At 44.0% G+C, this 18,815-nt stretch overlaps 1 protein-coding gene across 6 annotated transcripts in view; it reads left to right on the forward strand.

The window, feature by feature from the left end:
• The window catches only part of CCAR1 (cell division cycle and apoptosis regulator 1), a 1,607,854-nt gene that overhangs the window by 117,893 nt on the left and 1,471,146 nt on the right, over positions 1-18,815 (forward strand). For all 6 annotated transcript variants that reach the window (XM_078643192.1, XM_078643189.1, XM_078643190.1 and 3 more), the window contains exon 3: positions 11,591-11,760. In XM_078643192.1, coding sequence (XP_078499318.1) covers positions 11,591-11,760 — 170 coding nt within the window. The remainder of the gene's footprint in view (positions 1-11,590; positions 11,761-18,815) is intronic.

The raw sequence follows: 18,815 nt of genomic DNA on the forward strand, positions 1-18,815 counted from the left end.
TGGCCCGTTCAACAGTCCGCATGGCCTCCTGCATATTTCTGACTCCTTATGCTCGCCTCCCCATGCATTCTATCCAGAAGTGCTTGGAGGATCAGCGGAACCAGTTTTCGGGGAACTGGGAAGACAAGATCAACCTATCCACTCATGCTGTGGAATCCCTCCAGTAGTGGTGTTCCCTGTAAAATCTCCTGAGGGGAATGCCTTTTCTCCAGCAAGACCCAACACAGACCATAGTGACCGATTCCTCTCTGCTGGGGTGGGGAGCCCACATGGTTCACGTGAAAATACAAGGAACTTGGTCCGTGAAAGAATAGACATACCATATCAACCTCCTGGAACTCCGTGCAGTTTTCCTGGCTCTAGAAGGCTTTTCATTCTTTGTTCACGACCAACACCCTTCTTGTTCATATGAACATTACTACCACCATGTACTACTACCTGAACAAGCGGGGGAAACACGGTCCAGAGCCCTGTCATGAGATTCTCAAACGATCTAGCACGATCTTCTTGCCAGGAACTTGAATCTGATTGCCGTCTACCTTCTAGGTGTGCTGAACATCCAGGCAGACACGCTGAGCAGAGTTCTCGAAGAAAACCACAAGTGGGTACTGAACGAAGAGGTCATGCAAGAATCTTCAACTTGTGGGGCACAACCTCAACAGACCTTTTCGCCACTGAGGAAAACAAAAAATGCAGCGACTTCGACACCAGATTTTCCAATCCAAGGTCATTAGGGAATGCCCTATGGATCAATTGGTCCCAAAAAATGTTGTACGCTTTTCCTCCAATACCTATGATACCGGCAGTCTTGTGCAAACTGTCCACCACGACAGTCAAGATAATCCTTATAGCGCCGGAATTGCAGAGACAACTGTGGTTCCCTGACCTGCTTCACCAGTCTATCTGTCCACATCTCAGGCTGCCATGCAGGCCGGACCTTCTCACGAAGTTCAGAGGTTAACTACTGCACCCCAACAACTCCTCCTTGAGTTTGCAGCATGGCTCCTGAGATAGTGCAATATGGTCATCTAAACCTACCTCAGGACTGTCTGGACATTCTAAAGGAAACAAAGAGACCAGCTACATGTTGGGCTTTCACCTATAAATGGAGAAGATTTTGTATTTGGTGCTCTTCCAGGCAGAACGATCCCACTTCTTGCAAGGAGGATGCCATTCTCCCGTATTTGTTACATCTTGCTAAATCTGGCCTCTAATACTCTTCAATCAGAGTACACCTCTATGCACTCACGGCATACAGGAAAAGTCCTTCACAAACCTCTTTCTTTAAGATTCCAGTTATTAAAGACTTCCTGGATGGGTTAAAGAAGGTTTTTCCTCCGATTAGATGTCCCTCTACTCCATGGGAACTCAATGTAGTGCTTTCTCGCCTCATGCTTCCACCCTTTGAGCCTATTTATAAGGCTTCACTTCAGCATCTCACTTGGAAAACTTGGGGCTATAACTTCAGCTAGGAGAGTTAGTGAGATACAGGCCCTTTGTGCTCATGATCCATACACAGTCTTCCACTCTTCAAAGGTAGTGTTGCGTACCCAACCCAGGTTCTTTCCTGAAGTGCTCTTGGATTTTCACGCAAATCAGACGATCTTTTTAACCACATTCTTTCAAAACCCTTCTTCTCCAGCGGAGAGATCTCTCTACTCGCTAGATGTAAATAGTGTTAAAATTCTAGCTGGATAAAACCACATTCATTCGCTAATCGCAACAGTTATTTACCAATTATGACGCAGTTCACACAGGTCTAGCTACCTCCAAACAGTCAGTCTCCAGGTGGATCGTCTTTTGCATCCTCTGTTGTGATCAGCTAGCTAATAAATCTCGTACTGGTAGGTCCAAGGCTCACTCCACTAGAGGTAAGGCAGCTACTACAGTTTTAATCAGAAATATCCCCTTGGCGGATATCTGCAAGGCTGCTACTTGGCGATCAATCCACACATCCACTAGACACTACTGCCTTGACACAGATGCTAGAGCAGATGCTCAAGTAGGACAAGCATCCCTCAGGAATCTCTTTGCCTAGCTGTGTACATACCTTTGTGGTTCTGTCTACTCCAGTTCTCTCGTTGGGGTATTTCCATGATAGTCATAAGCAACCCTCCTTCCTCCCCAATGGAGTAGACACACAATGTCATGCTCCGCTATTACTCAGTCAGTCAGTCAGTCAAAACACTTTTATTCGATAATTTAAGATCATAAAAAGACACAGAAACAATCAAATCATATAGAATAACAACAATCATTATATATTCAAAAGTTATAAAATTTCAACATGCAATAGATCATAAGATAACCCTCTAGTTCATTCTAAAATCAAACTGAAATGTTCGGGACACATATACTCTTCTTATTAATCCGCACTCCAGCTACTAAAAAGCTTGCCACATGAAATATAACACGGGGACTACTTAGCAGTTGCAAATAAAGAAGGGCAGGCCTAACCTGTATGAAACCCGCCTCTCTCAAAATAGGCAACAAATACTTTTTCCTAATATTTGAGTAGTACTCACAAAACATAATAAAATTTAAAGTGTCTTGTGCTGAGAACTTATCACATTTACAGGGGTTAGAGTTATCTGGTGTGCCCCATTTTGGAAAAAGCCCCAAATTCACATGTATTAAATTAAAACGAAATCTAGTTAACAGGTACCAGTGGAAGGGTCGCGTTCCTAGGTTAAGGTAGGGTTCAATTCCAGGCGAGGTTACTAATGCATAGTTCGTTCTTACGGTGAGTTTTCTCATTGCGACCTCCTCCCTCTCTGATGTAAGCAGATTCAACAGATCACTTTTTATCTGACTTACGTCCTCTCTCTTTAATAAAGTTCAGGTCGCCCTAATTTAGATAATGTTGATTTAATATACGCCAGCCAGGGGATCCTGCTGGCTCTATCCAGGGCGAGGCAATCTTTTAGAATCAAGTGGTTCAATGAAATTTCCTGGTTAAGCCAGGTCTTAAGCCAACAGATCAAGGGGGCGATTTTTATTAAATCTGTGACATACCCCAACCCCATTTCCGTATGAATAGAAAAAGTAGGGATGGACTGTGGCACTGATAACAAAGATCTTAAAAATGTGTTTTTGACCACCTGAATTCTATCTTGTGGGGTATAACCCCAGATTGCTGATCCATATGTAGCAATTGCTAAGCATTTTGACGTATACACCTTTAGAATTGCCTCCATAGGTCTAGCCCCCAACCGTTTTGTAAATCACAAAGAGCTGAGGAGGATCTAGCTAGTGCATTACATTTATATTTTTGTTGGGGGCCCCCAGGTCCCTCTTTCGTCAAAGAGGACCCCTAGGTATGTAAAAATGGGGACCCGTTTTACCTCTTCACCACCACAAAAGAACAATTTCACTTTTTTCTTTCTACTACACTTCCCTACAATCATAACCTGGGATTTTTTGGTATTTATTTTCAGCTGAAGGCACTCCATAAAAATGCCGAAGGTATCCAGCAATTTTTTCAAACCAACCCCAGAACGAGCTACAAGGACGGCATCGTCCGCGTAAAGGACAACCGGAATAACAGTTTCTCCCACACGCGGCACGTCCAAAGAAGCTTCTCTTAGACCTGGCTCAAGTGCATTAATGTATAGCGTGAAAAGAAGAGGGGCCATTATGCACCCCTGCCTGACCCCTTTCTCTGACCTAAAGTGCCTAGTGCATCTCCCTTCCCGGGTAACCCTAACTGATGCTAAAAGCCCACAATGAAGGTCTGCTAAAAATTTAACTAGGGGGGGGGGGGGGGTCAATACCCAAGTCCATTAACATTTTCCACAGCTTGGACCTGTTCACCAGGTCAAAGGCTGTGGAAAGGTCCATAAACCCCATATAAAGGGACCCATCTTTGGCTATGGTGTATTTACTTATTAAAAGCTGTAGGTTAAGGCACTGGTCGAGGGTGCTTCTCTTTGATTTAAAACCATATTGAACATTTGATAAAACCCCTCTCCCCTCCAACCATGCCGTCAGTTTATATAAAATAACTCTTCCCAAGATCTTAACTGCTGAATCTATCAGGGAGATAGGCCTGTAACAGGAAGGATCTCCCCTTTGCCCCTTTTTATAAACCGGAATGATAATTGATTTGGCCCAAGATTCAGGAAAGCCATTTGATCCTGAGGCGTTAAACACGTTTGTCAGGATCTTGGACACAAATTTAGGAGCACTCTTATACAAGTCTGCAGGGGCCCGGCGCCTTGTTTTTCAGCGTTTCCTCAATTGCTCTTTCCATGTCCGAAGTCTGGAAAACTACGGGGGCAACTGGGTGTGGAAAGGAAATGGCAGTAGGCAAAATCTCAGGCCTCTGGAGCCCAGAAATATTCCCAAAATGGGTTAACCACCTATCATCTGGTATATTGCAGTCCATGGGTGAGTTCTCTTCACTCTTAAAAAAAGGGTGGTTTATTGTTGACCAATATTTCGTACTATCCCGCAAGACCTCGACTGATAGAAGTTTACTCCAGGCATCCTCTTTAATTTGTTGTTTCCGAACTTGGATAGCCTGATTGTATGCTTTTCTTAAACTTGCTATCTGTTCCCTATTTCTGGGTCTTCCTTTCAGAGCTTTGAACAGGGCAGAGTGTGCCTTAGAACAGCTACTGTTGAACCATCTCTTATCTTTATAACATCCAGGTCTATTTTTGGCCATCAAACTAGTACTTATTTGTTTACAGATAGCTCCCAAGGCATCAAGTATCTTTATACTTGGTGCCAATTTATCCAGACAAGTAGCTACCTCTGTTTCAACACTAGTCAAAACTTCGGGCAGGAAAGTTTCCGGAACCACTTTTGACCATTTAAGTCTCTACCCTGATCTTTTAGTATCGCGTCACTAACTCCCGTAACCAGTATTTCTTTAAATCCAAGGATGTCCCCTGGAACCATCTCTATTGTCACGGGGTTATGATCACTAAAAATAGAGTCCTCAACCATATACATTAAACCCCAGATAAAAGTGATGGTGACAAAAAAATATAATCTATGACTGTACCCGTGTCTTTACCTTTAAACGTGGGTGCCCTTGGGCCATCTTCATGACACCCCGATTCGTAGAGATTCAAAGTGGCCAGAAGGTTCTCAAGAGCCTCCCCTTGCTTGGTGTGTTCGAAATGTGTAAGCACCGAGAAAGGAGGTCCTTTCTGTTCATCAATAACGCAATGAAGGCCACACGGGTGGATATGAAAGTCACACATAAGAATGACCTCAAAAGTGTTTTGATGAGAGCTATATACTGTCAGGAAATCCTCTAAAAAATCTAAATGTTGATTTGTAAAATCACTCTCCTGTGAATTATAAAAGTTGATAAATAGCAGTTTTGGTTTTTGTGGGACTGACAGTTCAACTATCAAGCAGTTAGCACAGCTAGACTCCAGCTTCTTTAGGGTACCATTCAATTTAAGCGTAAAAAATGATATTAAACCACCCTTAGCCCTACCCGCCAAACCTGGTTTTGCAGGGACATAAAAATGGCTGTAGCCATCTAAAAAGAAGCTGTTCGATGTGTCCCAGGTTTCTTGAAGTGCTATTATATCGAACGACTTTAAGAAACCCACCCAGTTCTCATCCCTGGTTTTTGACCTTATCCCTGCGGTGTTCCAGCTCAGGAGTCTACAGGGGGACACTTGGGTCTGATCAATGACATCCACTCCTGATAACGTTCCTAGTCAGTCGTTCTCCTCCAGATGGGATAAAGGAGAAAAACGATTGGTCAGGGTTAAACCCCTACTCTGAGAACTTTCAAACCCTGTCTGGATATTCCGAGTCACTTAGGGAATCTGGGGTGGGTGTGTGTTAATTTGTGATGTAGCGGGAGTTTCGCTGTTCCGTGAGACAGGATACCTTGTCTGCTGAGGGGGCAATAAAGGGGGGAATCTATTAATACTCGGGGTGATAGGTGAAGGGTAGAAATAACCTAATGGGAGAGGCCTAATGCCGGTGTTTAACAAATCTGATCCATCCCAAAATAGACTATCTGCTACATTGTATTTGTTAAAATTTACAACAATACAGTCGCCTACCACGGTCTTAGGGCGATGACCTACCCATCCTACCCTTCTGACCATACTAATACAAGAAGAAATATCTGTCTCCCCACTGGAATATTGATTACACCAGCTCCTAGATTTTCTCAGGAGCTCCTGGGTAGTCTCTCTGCAATTTAATTCCAGTGGGGGTACTCCTGTTAGTACAGCCACCAAGGGGACTGCTTCAGGAGGGAGGTGCAACTTAGTCTCACATGGTGTTAAGGGTTTCTTTACTCTATTATGCTGGGTTTCTGCTTGATTTTGCCCAGTACCATTATCAGCGGCAAATGCGTTGGTAATGATAGTGAATTCCCCGATGGGGTGATAATTAAACACGAATCTTTGTTAACTGAGCTTGTGGTTGCTATTGCCTGTGTAGAACAAGACCTAGCATTATTGGAAACACTTTCCTTATATCCTAAACCAGGTAAATGTACTTTCTGGGCATGCCTCGCTAAATCTTGATTCCCTCGATATTCCTTAACAAAGGAATCTATTGCGTCGCATCTCTTTAAAAGTCCTGAGACGCAGGTGTTTAGCATGTCCACAATGTCTTTTGCAATACCCACTAAGACCGGCTCTAGGCGTGAGTTAAACATCCCCTCTAACTTGTCGGTTAGTTTGTTTAATATAGCGTCCTCCATGGGGCTGTGTGGATTAATAATTTGTTTTGTCTTTCTTGTACATTTCTTCGTGCTTCGTTTGCCCTTACTCCGAGGAGCACATGAACCGGGTAGCTCTTCCTGGTTGGACTGAGAGGCTGCAATGATCGTTCTCACTTCTTCCACTAAGGTATCTTCAGCCTCACTCCCTTGTGGAGGCTCAGTTTGTTCTGAGAGGATCTCTGTGTGTACCCCAGGCAAGATCGCTTCACTTAGACTCGACCCATCAACAGGGGCTGCCGAAGAACTCAGACCCAGTTCCTTCTCCGCGTTAGCAATTTCTTGCTTATAACACCCACAGCAGAAGTTAAATATGAAATAATTGAGTCCGATTTGCGCGGAACTTTAGCCTTTTGGCCCCCTTCGCCCCCATGACATAATTGTTTGCGCTTACCCATTTAGTGGTTCTTAGGGGGGTGGCCCGTCCCGGCCTCTTCTGGCCCCTGACGGCCACAGACGGCGCGCCCTTGGCCCAGGCTTCACCCGTGCGCGTCCCGCAGGACAGGAATGAGCGTCTGATTAAATCCAGCTGGGGCTGGGGGCGTGGCGGTAGGGCGTCTCTCTGTAGGCTGGGGAGCGTGGCTCTCCCCGGTCGTATCCCCCTCAGCTGTCCGCCGCCGGTAAACTGCAGCACACCTTCTGGACTGCGAGCATTTCTCATCTAGTACAGCCTTCAAAAAGAACTGAGGTAACTGCCTCTGGCTGAGCATGATGGGATATTGAAGGTTTCTCTGCTCTTAAAGGCACAGCCTCCTTTTTCTTCAGTTCTAATGGTATCCTATGTGCTACATTGCCTTGCACCACTTCATCTTGGTTTCTCTCATAGCAAAAGGGTTTGTGAAGGTTCTTTTTCTGTGCACTTACAAATTTTTCATGTATTAGGCACATATTTCATTACATTCAAAAACAATAGAGGAAGTGTAGAGGTGTTGACAGAATCACCATCCAATTAGATATACATAAACAAAGAGATTCTATCAATGTGTGGTGGTTTTAGTTTTTAATTTTTATTTTTACATGTGAATGGTGAGAATAATAAACTCTCTCTTAGGATGGTAAAGATGAGAGCACAATGTGCTTGTTAAAATACCCCTCACACACTAAAAAAATCCTTTAGTGTCATGCTTCATCATGGGGGTCTTCCCGTCCCTCTACGGGGCGGGGCGTGCTACGACCTGACGAACTACGCGGGAGCACTTTGAATGTGACAGAGGCTATGTGACAGTGCAGGGTGAGTGATATCAGTGAAGTGTAGGGACCTATTTATGTGTGGGTGTTAAAAAGACTAAATGATGAAGCATGACACTAAAGGATTTTTTTAGTGTGTGAGGGGTATTTTAACAAGCACATTGTGCTCTCATCTTTACCATCCTAAGAGAGAGTTTATTATTCTCACCATTCACATGTAAAAATAAAAATTAAAAACTAAAACCACCACTCATTGATAGAATCTCTTTGTTTTGTACATATTTCATTACAGCCTATTCTTTTGCCACTCCAAGGTGAAGAATTTTGGCCACCGTAGCCTTGTTCCTGGGTTCCATTATCACATTCTTAAGTGGCTTTTCAAGGCCTTCCTGAAGAAAGGCGTACTTCAGGACTTAAGAAATTATATTGGATAATGTGCTCCGGGGTCCCCACAGAGGGGGGCTGGACTATTCAACGCTTATGACTATCATGGAAATACCCCTACGAGAGAACTAGAGTTACAGGTAAGGAACTATACCTTGTTTTCCGAGTTACGATTTCACTTGAAGTAATGTGCTCCACTCTTTAATGGGTAGCAGTAATGCTGGGACAAGCTTTAGAGAGCATCAGTCTGGATTCTGAATGCCCTGACTCTTCCTGACATTATCATTTATGAGGTGCACCCTGCCTGGAGGTGGTACCCTGTGCATCCTGTAGCTGTTTGAGGAGGGATATATTAGAAGAAGTAAGTGGGGCATTTCCTCGGATTGCATCCTTTCAAGTAAGCCAGTAACCTGAATGTTGATACACTGCAGGTGACTTTCCATGTCATATACGTTGAGCTTTTGATTGTCACATGATGTAGTGAGGTCCTTCAGGGAATTTAAACTGGTGCGAACAATATCGTCAACATTGCTCACCCTCTTTTGTACCTCCCGGATAAAATAATAATTTCCCCTCTATTTTCATCCGTTGGATGACTGACTTGCGATGAACTACATTCAACTTGCTGTGATGATTTAGTTACCAGCACTGGTGTAGTTCATGGAATGCATCTATCAAATTGTTCTTAATTGGAACAGTAGATGGGACAAGGTCACTTCTAGAATCCGTATTTTATCCACTTTTTTTCGACTTACTGTCCTGGTCTATTACTTTTAGTCACGTTTACAAATAGCAGGTGTCTGATGTTTTTGTTCAACTTGACCTTTTGGAATCCAGAGAGAAATAGCAGTGATAATCAAGCAGGCTGCACAGGAATGCTAAACTGCCAGTAGTAGTGGTACGTCGGGCCTTAAGTGACAAGTATGTGGTGTGAACAGGGATTCAGATGGAAAATAGTGAGCCAAAGGTGCAAGTGAGAAGATCTTCTATTCTCCCAGCTGGGTCCTGACATCAGCATCACTGGTGGAAGGCAATAACAGGAGTGGTACAGAGGTTACTACCAGGCAATCTCAGACTAGGGTGGTACAAGTATAAGTGTGACCAGCTCGGAACTGAAGGGTAGCAATATTTTCATTGTCCACCGGGTACTGTGATCCATATATGAATGTGATTGGACTCGCTGTGGTAAGTATATTTTACAGTGTACACCGGGAACACGCGGGGTAAGCCTTGTTGCTATTGAATGATAAGCCCATGCTAAGTCTGTGGTCATGATACCTTGCTGCGTTAATCCTATAAAACTGTTTAGGGCTATGTCTGAGCCAAGAAGGTGCTTAGTCCCGCATACGGCCTTTACAGCAATGATTTTACCACGTATGCCATTTACGACACAGGTAAGTAGGTACCACGCAGGGAAATGCAAGTTGTAGGTTTTTACTTTTATCACTCATCTTTTAGCACATGGTACTTTAGAACCCAAGTAAGTATTTTCTTCTTAAATAGCATAATTGTTAAGGCTATTAAAAAAGACAGATGACAAAGGTGCGGGTACAGGGAAATGGAACTAAGAGTGATTTTAGTGTATAGTTGGTAGAGGGAAAGCGGTTAGTGGTAAAGGAAAGTAAGGTTAATTTTAGGGGTTATAAGGTGGGTAGTGCTAAAAGGAGGTATGAGTAATTAAAGGTTTCAGGGTTGGCAAATAGTAAAGGGGTAGGGTAATTATAGAGTTTTGGTAAGGGTAATTTAAGGCTTTAGAGGTGCTCAGAGTTAAAGGGAGGTAAAGGTAAATTTAGGGTTCAGGGAGGATAGAACGGTTAGGTTTTGTTTTTAAAGTGGTTTTGGTGGCGTCCCCCCCGCCCCCTCCCCACAAAAAAATAGTGGAATATGTATGCGTGTTTAAAATAGAGGAATATGTATGCGTGTATATATATATACATATATATGTGTGTGTGATATACATATGTATATATGTGTGTGTGTGTGTGTGTGTGTGTGTGTATATATATATATATATATATATATATATATATATATATATATATATATATATTGTGTGTGTGTAAAGGACACTGGGGCGCCCCGTGAATATATATATATATATATATATATATATAATCTCACAAAAATGCATGGTAAAGGCCACAATGTAATGTAACACATTGTACTGGTCAACACGTGGTATTACATGTGTGGTATTGCCATTTGTTTTAGTGTCTGATATTCCTAAATCCTCCTGTTTGTTGTCTTCTGCGTAATTACAACTGCTAAGATTTATCTATACATAAAGCCTTATGGGTCAGATGTACATAACCTTTTTGTGCTTGTAAAGGATTAGATTCCTAGAATCCGGCAATTTGAGACTGCAAAAAGGTCTTTTCATATATACAAAACTAAATAGTGATTCGGTAACACATTACCGAATTGCAATTTAGGTTTGTGACCAAATACAAACTGTATTTATAAGGGGTTTGTTTCATTTCTTTCTAATACTGAATCAGATTGGTATGTTGTAATGTTTTGCAACCGAATTCTGGTCACAAGACATTAATCTTTTATCGCTTCCTCAAGGGAGGTGGCAAGCCATTTGGAAATATGAAGGGTATCCGACGGACCGCGTTCCCCTTTGTGAATGTTGACAAAACCATTTTTAAAAGCAAAAGCAATCACAGACGTAGTCTTCTGATCTCAACAGGCCACCATCTCTGTGATTCCTAGTTGGTCGCAATTTGCAACCTACCTCATTAATATTCATGAGTTAGGTTGAATTGCAACCCACTAGAAATCGATAATTTACTAACCAACCAATTAGCGCGTGCGTCAGTTAGCAAATGACAGCACTGGTTGCAAAAATACTGATTGTATATTGTGACCGTTTTTTTGCAAAAAGTTCCTAGTACAGCTGGCTCTATATTTTTAAACTGTGATTTGATTATGACTGTGATTAACATTTGAAACTGCACCTGACATTTAGTCAGTTTGCACTGTTGTCCCTTATGATCTTTTGGTGATTCAAGTGGTGAAATGGAGTAAATGGGTTATCAAAATAGTGCTATATGTCTGAGGGCCTAAGTCACTTGTGCGGAATGAAAATACCTAGACTCTGCCTATAAGTCCCCTTGCCTTTTCCATTCTTGCCTTTATTTTCAAATAAATATTTTGTAGGGATTCTAGTTGTGGGACATAAACCAGTGGTTTTAGACACAGACAAGTCTGACTGAGAATTCATTTTACTAGTAAAATGTTTTGTATCCCTTCTCCTGACTTTGGATTTAAGACAACAACTGAATTATAACTCATCTAATTGATTCACAGTTCCTCCTGGGGTTCAACCGCCACCATTACTTGGAACTTCACCAACAATGTATACTCAGCAAAACTCATTGGCAACAGTGGGCCTGTCGACACCTTCGCCTGCAAGCTATCAACTAACTCAGACCGCTGCGTTGCAACAGCAAGCAGTAGCTGTGGCTGCACTACAACAGGTAAGCCAGTGTGTGAGGTATGGAGACAAGTTTCCAAGTCATAACATTTTTTTTTAATTGCAAAATCAAAGCAGATCTTTCAATTGTGGTTCTCTTTGTCAAAAACTCTGTTTATTGGCATTTATAAGCATAGTTCATGCAGTACATCAGGATTATTTAAAGAACACGTGATCAGCATCTGCCACCAACATGAAACATACCATTAACCCCTCTCCTCCCCTCAAACATCTTGCCCCCTCCTGACCCCGACAGACGACATCATGACATGTTTAATGTATCACATCCAGGTTTCTTTACCACTCCACCTTCTACCATTGCCACCTCTCAGTCCTCAGTAAGATGGTACTCATTTACTCCGCTCAGGGACACTGTTTCCCCCTGACGACTCGGACATGCGGCCCAGCCACTGAACCCAAACTATCCATACCTTTGGGACACCCGGGGTCATCCATCTGGAGGGCATCACCCCTTAGTCACAGGCCTCTGAATCCCACCAAGAGTGCTAAATCCTTTCAAACTTGAGGGGGCATCCTTTATATCTGTATACCTGCTCCTCCTCCCCCATACACCAAGTGAGATTCAATTCCCATTCCTGCGGCAGTGGTAGGACTGGGCTTCTCCCGGCTATGACTCTCCTCACCAGGGCCACATTGCAGAGAGCAGAGCATACCTCTCCACGGTTTGCTCCCCCCTCCGGTACTCTGTCACCAACTGAGGCATAAGCTGAAAACGTGTCTCCACCACCTCCGTTAGTTGTTACTCTACTCTCTTCCAGGACTTCTGTATTAGCAGGCATTCCCCTAGTGTATGGATTGCAGTACCTCTCCAACCACCCTCTCTCTAGCAGAGGTCAGAGTTGCAACCTAGCCTTGATTGCCACCTCCCATGGGAAGTGGCAGGCCTCACCCCAGGTGTCGTCCTCCAATGCTCCTAGGTTTTGTTCCCAGCAATCCCTGGTGGTTTGGTCATGTTGGGGAGGCTATGAGCCAATACTGTTGTGTGTATATATATATATATATATATACTGATGAGATGGTAGATGTGTGTAGGAGGGACAAGAGTACCCTATATTCCAGTGGGCATTCCTCCAGCGGGGAACTGAAGTCATAAAAAATATGTGGCATCTGCAAAGTGCCTTTCAAAATGACTACAGCTTAACCCTGTTTCTGTTTGGCTACAAGCACTCGAGCACTCGCAGAACTTCCCACAGAACCTCCTGCTTCCCGGCACGTCCCAGCATTATCTTCGACTTCCGACCTCAGCGACATCGACAGCCGACAGCCGTATCGACCGCCGCCGCACGGAGCTAAAGAGAGAGCGGCATATGCGGGAGCCGTGATGAGCCGCGACAAGCATAATTCGCGGGGGTCAGCGAGGACGTAGAGCCCGCATCCTCCGCGGCTGATAGAAAGCTGGAAAAGAACGAGCTACAAGCGCGGAAAAGTGCGGAAAAGAACGAGCTGCACCACAGGAGGTATGAAGTGCGGGGCGCGTGTGGTGTAGAGATAGTGGCAGCCAGTCAGCGGATTACCTTGGGTGGAGACAGAGCCCAAAAAGAAATATATATACAAGCGGCAGGCATATACAAACAGAAGGACAATAGCCTTATATATAAGGAATTGTGAAGGGGTGAATACAGCCACTGGAGCTTGCAGCAGTTTAAAAGTGCAGAAGTGGTTGAGTGTGCAGCTTGGAAATTGATTGAAGAGGGGGAAGTGGTTGAGGCAAGAGGGCGGGCCTACAGAAACAGAGGTAAGTGGAAGAGACAATTTACCCCTTTTTAAACAAAAATAAATAAAAAGGGGGAGGTGCATAGAAAGTGGGGGTAGCTGCGTACCCATCAAGCTGTGGAAGCTAAATAAGGTGAAGGAGAAGCCCATTGTAACATTGTGTACGCCGGGAAGAAGGGTTTAAGGAAAAGAAAGCAAAGGCAATGGCCATAGGGAAATGTAAACCCCGTAAAGCCCCGAAAAACCTTAAAAAATCAGGAAATAAATCTGGGACGGAGAATTTGATTGAACTACCGAAAGGCCCGGACGACGCAAATATAGATATGGCGACACCCACCGGTAGTAGAGCAACAGTCAAGGGGTCTACCCCCTCACCGAGCTCAACCCCACAGCTAGCACCGACAATCTCTAAGTCAGCAGGCGCAAAAGGGGGGTCGGCGGTATCAAAATCCATTAAGGATTTTATTGGTAAACATTTTAAAGTGAAAGAGACAGCAGACAAGGAGATAAGTGTGCTAGAGACCCCGCAAATCATTGAGGACTCGGCAGCAATAAGCATGGAAGCTCTGAACCAGTCTGACTTTAATATTGCTGAGATACCTATGGAACCTCGCTTGTCCTCCTCGCCAAGGCTGTTTCAGTCGATATTTACCCAGGACATAGGAGTAGAGGTGGTGAATGAAGAAAGAATAAACCGAAGTAAATCCATGGGTGAGGAAGACTTCGTCTGGAGAGAATCCAGCTTAAAGGGAAATGAAAGACTGGAAAATTCAAATGCTGTTCGATTTGATCTGTCAGGGCTGCCTCTACATAGTTTGGAGGTGATGGGTTCTTCTAGCTTATCTATGCTTGAGGTCATGCTAATGCTCCAGAAAACCCTGCAGGGTATTTTAGAGGTTTCAGTCTTAAATAATGACATTTGAAAAACACAAGGCAACCAGTTTAAGGATATAATTGGGGAGTTGGCACAGATTAAAACCTTGATGCCCTCGCTAGTAAGGCCAGTAGAAGCCCAGGAGGAAAATAAGGTGAATAGGGGGGGAAGCAGTGGCAAGGGCGAGTAATCCCAAGGAGGATGTACCAACAGAATATATATCCCGTTGTCCCATGATTATAAAGAGGTATGGGGAAAGGAGGTACATAAAGCAAAATGCAATATGGCGAAGGAAAGGGAAAAAGGCCCCATCTAAATGCCAAACCGCGAAGCAACAGGAGTACGGGAGGGGGTAACCCCTGAACATAAGACAGTGGATAAGGTAGTAAGGCAAGAAATTAAAAAGTTAAGCTATGCAGATATAGGAGCAAATACCAGTAGACCTGAGGAACAACCCAGGTGGAAAACAGGGAAAAGCATGGGAAAAAGTGAGAAGGATACCTTGAGGAATTACCCGGGGGGAAAAGGAGAACGCAGCACCAGATTGGGGGATGGAGACGTCCTCATGTGCAGGGCTTAGTAACTCAATCCCCGGGAAGGGTCTCAGGATAAGAGGCAGAGAAGAAGTAAGCAGGCATAGAAGGGAAGAAACGGCAGATGAAAATTTTCAAGATCCACAGTTAGAAAGGCCTGCAGACACCTGGATATTTGTTGAACCTATAGGACAGGGAAAGGGGGGATAGAATTAAGAAATTAAACCCTTTGAATCGTTCCCAGCTCCTCTCCTTATTTGCAAAGTGTCCCAGTCTAAGATATGTTAGTACTGCTGATTTAAAAGAAGTTGGGTTTATGGTTAATAGCAAGGGGGATGAAATAACAAAGGTCCTGCTTCACTCAGCTCTAATAAAAGATGCAATGGAAAAGGCGGAGGCTGAGATGCTTTGGGAAGGAATTAGAATATTAAAAAGGGATGAAGTGTTCATGGACAAACAAGGGAAATCATTCCTCAGGAACCATGCGGTGTTGGGTGAAACCCTACTATATGCCGATGACTTGGTGATTATGGACCAGACGGAGTTAGGCCTTCAGAGAAAATTAAACCGGTTAAAGAATACTGCATAATTAAAAAATGTGCAGTGAACATGGAGAAGACAAAAAAAATTATGTTTCGGAAGGAGAAAAATGAAGTTCTCATGGTATCTTGGTACACATTTGCTTGAGAGGGTAACAGATTATAGATATCTGGGACTGTGGTTCACCAGTACCCTGAAATGGTATGTATACACAGTTGCAAGCTTTAAAAATGAGGGCATCGGCTTCTGTGAAAGGTCTAATAAGATTTAATAGTACCTGTGGAGAAATGTCGGATAGGCCGGTCATAAAAGCCTACCAAGCAATGGTCCCTCCACAATTTCTGTACGGAGCCAAGGTACTTTACTTAAGCGGTAAGAACCCCTGGGATAAAGAGGATAGAAATATACTAAAAAGCTTGTTCTTGCTGCCTAAATCATCAATGGTACAGGCAGCAAGACTTGACCTGGGAACTACCTCCTGGGCTATAACTGCCTGTGTGGCCCTAGTACGTTTCTGGCAGCGCTTAAGAGCAGGGGAGTCTCTTAAAATCTCCCAATGGGCTAAAGGGGAAATTGCCATTAGCGAGCTGCCCCGGGCGAAAGAGACTAGAACATCAATAAGCGAAGCATATGGGGTGCTTGGTTTGAGGGCATGCTCGCAGCAAGACCATGTGACAATAGGCAAGAAGGAATTAAGGTTTCTGGGATTTGATATGTCTCGTATATATGCTCGGGAGTACCTCTCACGAAAATCCTCGGTAGCCCACATGACACTGGCTTGGGACAATGATCAACATTTTCCCTATGTGGACCGGCTACCTAGTTACCGTTTAAGGCGGGAAGTTTTAAAAATGCGAATTGGGATAAACCCATGTTATGCGAATAATGGGGTTCGAAACCTTATGATAGATTGCAATGGTAGATGTACTTGTATAATAGGTACCCCCTGTGATATTTTACATATCTTACTAGATTGTATGAAGTTTGTAGACATACGAAAGGAGATTTTATGTCCGATTTTTAAAAAATATCGGATCAGGAATAGGATGCAAGCTGTTAACCTTTTGGTGGAAATGGGGAACTTAGATTTAGCCTGTGCTATGGGGAAATATATGAATAAAGTTAAAGTGTTCCTCAAGTGCACAGAGTAAGCATTGTAAGTGTTCCCCTTATGATTACACGAGGTTGAGCTATCAAGGGATTACAGTATTGCTTGTCATATATATGAAGGATTTGATGTATATGTATGAATTAATTGATTTTAATAATTTAGAATGATATAACACCCCTATTTTAAAGAGAGAGCTAAATTATATGTGTTGAGGTGTGCAATATCTTTTTATGATACCGCCGTGTTTGTTTTTTAATGTTATGATAAGAGGTAAATTGTATACTTTTATGGTTGTAACAAACCAAATAAAGTTTTGTTTTGACTTGGCTTGACTTGATGTTGCATCTGTAAGTATCGGAGATATTGACAACCCAACGTCTCATATTCATCTTGTAGTTCCTGAAAGGTAATCTTCTGCCATCCCTCTGACGACTCCCACTACGGAGATACTCAGCATGTCCCAATTTTTATGGCCCTCAATATCTGTGAGCCCTTTTAGTTTCTCCGCTTCCCATAGCTGAGTCGCCAATTTGACCTGCCCCTTCCAGCCCATAAGTCTCTCAGCCCTCTGGCAGTTATTGAGTACCAGTGCCATTGGTGCCTGGAAACTTTGCGACGGCTCACCCGTACAATTAGCACAGATGTCCCACTGGTTCTATCGCCCTCCTATCTGCCATAAGAGAAGGCTCAGTCTGATCGGAGGAGATCCAGTCATTGACCACGACCAGGTGTGCCGCACCGTAATACAGCCTGAGATTCGGCAAGGCAATGCCCCAGCCTTTCTGGTCAATGTTGTTAGGGCTATTCGAGGGTCACCTCCATTCCAAAGCAGCTTCCTCCTGATCTCGTCGACCTGCCTGAAAAACCTGTCTGGCACTGCATAGGGTGTATTCTGCAGGAAATACAGGAACTTGGGGAGGTAAATAATTTGGAACAACGCTGCCCTGCCGAGCAAGGACAGTGAGAGGCTACGCTAGTGACCCATATCTTGCTTGTTGGCTTCTAGGATCCTCTCCAGATAGCTTGGGAGAATTGCTTGCGGTCAGATGTAACATAGATACCTAGGTACTTGAAACCCTCTGGTTCACACCTGATCAGGAAGCTCACCGTCGGAGGCCAACTCTCCATTAAGGGATATGCCACTGAATTCCCCCAGTTGATATGTAGCCCAGTGTACTCCCCGTAGTATCCCCAGTATGCGCCACAATGACTGCTTGGGCTCCGCCAGAAACAATAAAATGTCAACTGCGTTGAGGGATATTGTGTCCTCCCAGCCTATGTCCCAATGCAAAGCCTGATTTGGGCATCCAGCCAGAACCAGTTTGCCAGCGGCTCAAGGGCCACTGTGAACAGTAACTAGTAGAGCGGGCAGCCCTGCTTTATTCCTCTCCTGTTCTTCACATCCCTGACAGGACTCCATTTGCCCTCACTCAGGACACGGGGTCCTGGTAGAGCAATTTTACACATCCCACAAATTAACTGCCGAATCCCCTCTTCTCTAAAACTGCTTACAAGCACGTCCATTCCAGAGAATCTAACACTTTCTCTGATTCCAAAGGCAATATTATTGCTGTCTACCGAATCTCCCCACAGTGCACCAAACAGCCAAATAACCACCAGAGATTGAGGCGCATCACCCTGTGCGGTGTGGCATAATGACTGACTGGTCTGCCTTCACCAGAGTTTCCACTATTCGTAACATATGGTTTGCTAGCACCCTTGCCAGTATCTTTGCTTTTATATTGATCAGGGATATCGAGTGATAGGACACACACTCTTCCTTCGGCTTCCCTTCCTTGCAAATTATGACAATCGACACACGATGTAGGTCCTCCAGTAACTTTCCCTCTCGTCTGGCACACCTATAAAGTTCCCCCAGGTGGGTCACCACCTGTGCCTCAATGCACTTACAGAACTCAGTTGAGAAGCCGTTCAGGCTAGACTCTTTCAGGTTGGTGAGAAACTTTGCAATCTCAGAATCCGAAATCTCAACTTCTAGAGAATCACTGTGCTCATCAGCGAGTGTGCGCGTTGAGAGATCCCGGACAAAGACTGACAGACACTCCTCATCATCGGGAGCATATGAGTTATATATGTCGCTCATGTGGGAAGCCAGCACGTGCCATGGCCTCCGGCGACTCCCATCAGAGTCTCATCACCATCCTTTAGGACCCCTTATTCCTCACTGCCCCTCGTTTTTTTTCACAAGCCAGGCCAATAACTTTCTGGCCTTGTCACCGAACTCATATATTTGCCCCTGTTTGCCC

Source organism: Lissotriton helveticus, chromosome 5_1, assembly GCF_964261635.1.
Source record: "Lissotriton helveticus chromosome 5_1, aLisHel1.1, whole genome shotgun sequence".
NCBI classification, from domain to species: Eukaryota; Metazoa; Chordata; class Amphibia; order Caudata; family Salamandridae; genus Lissotriton; species Lissotriton helveticus.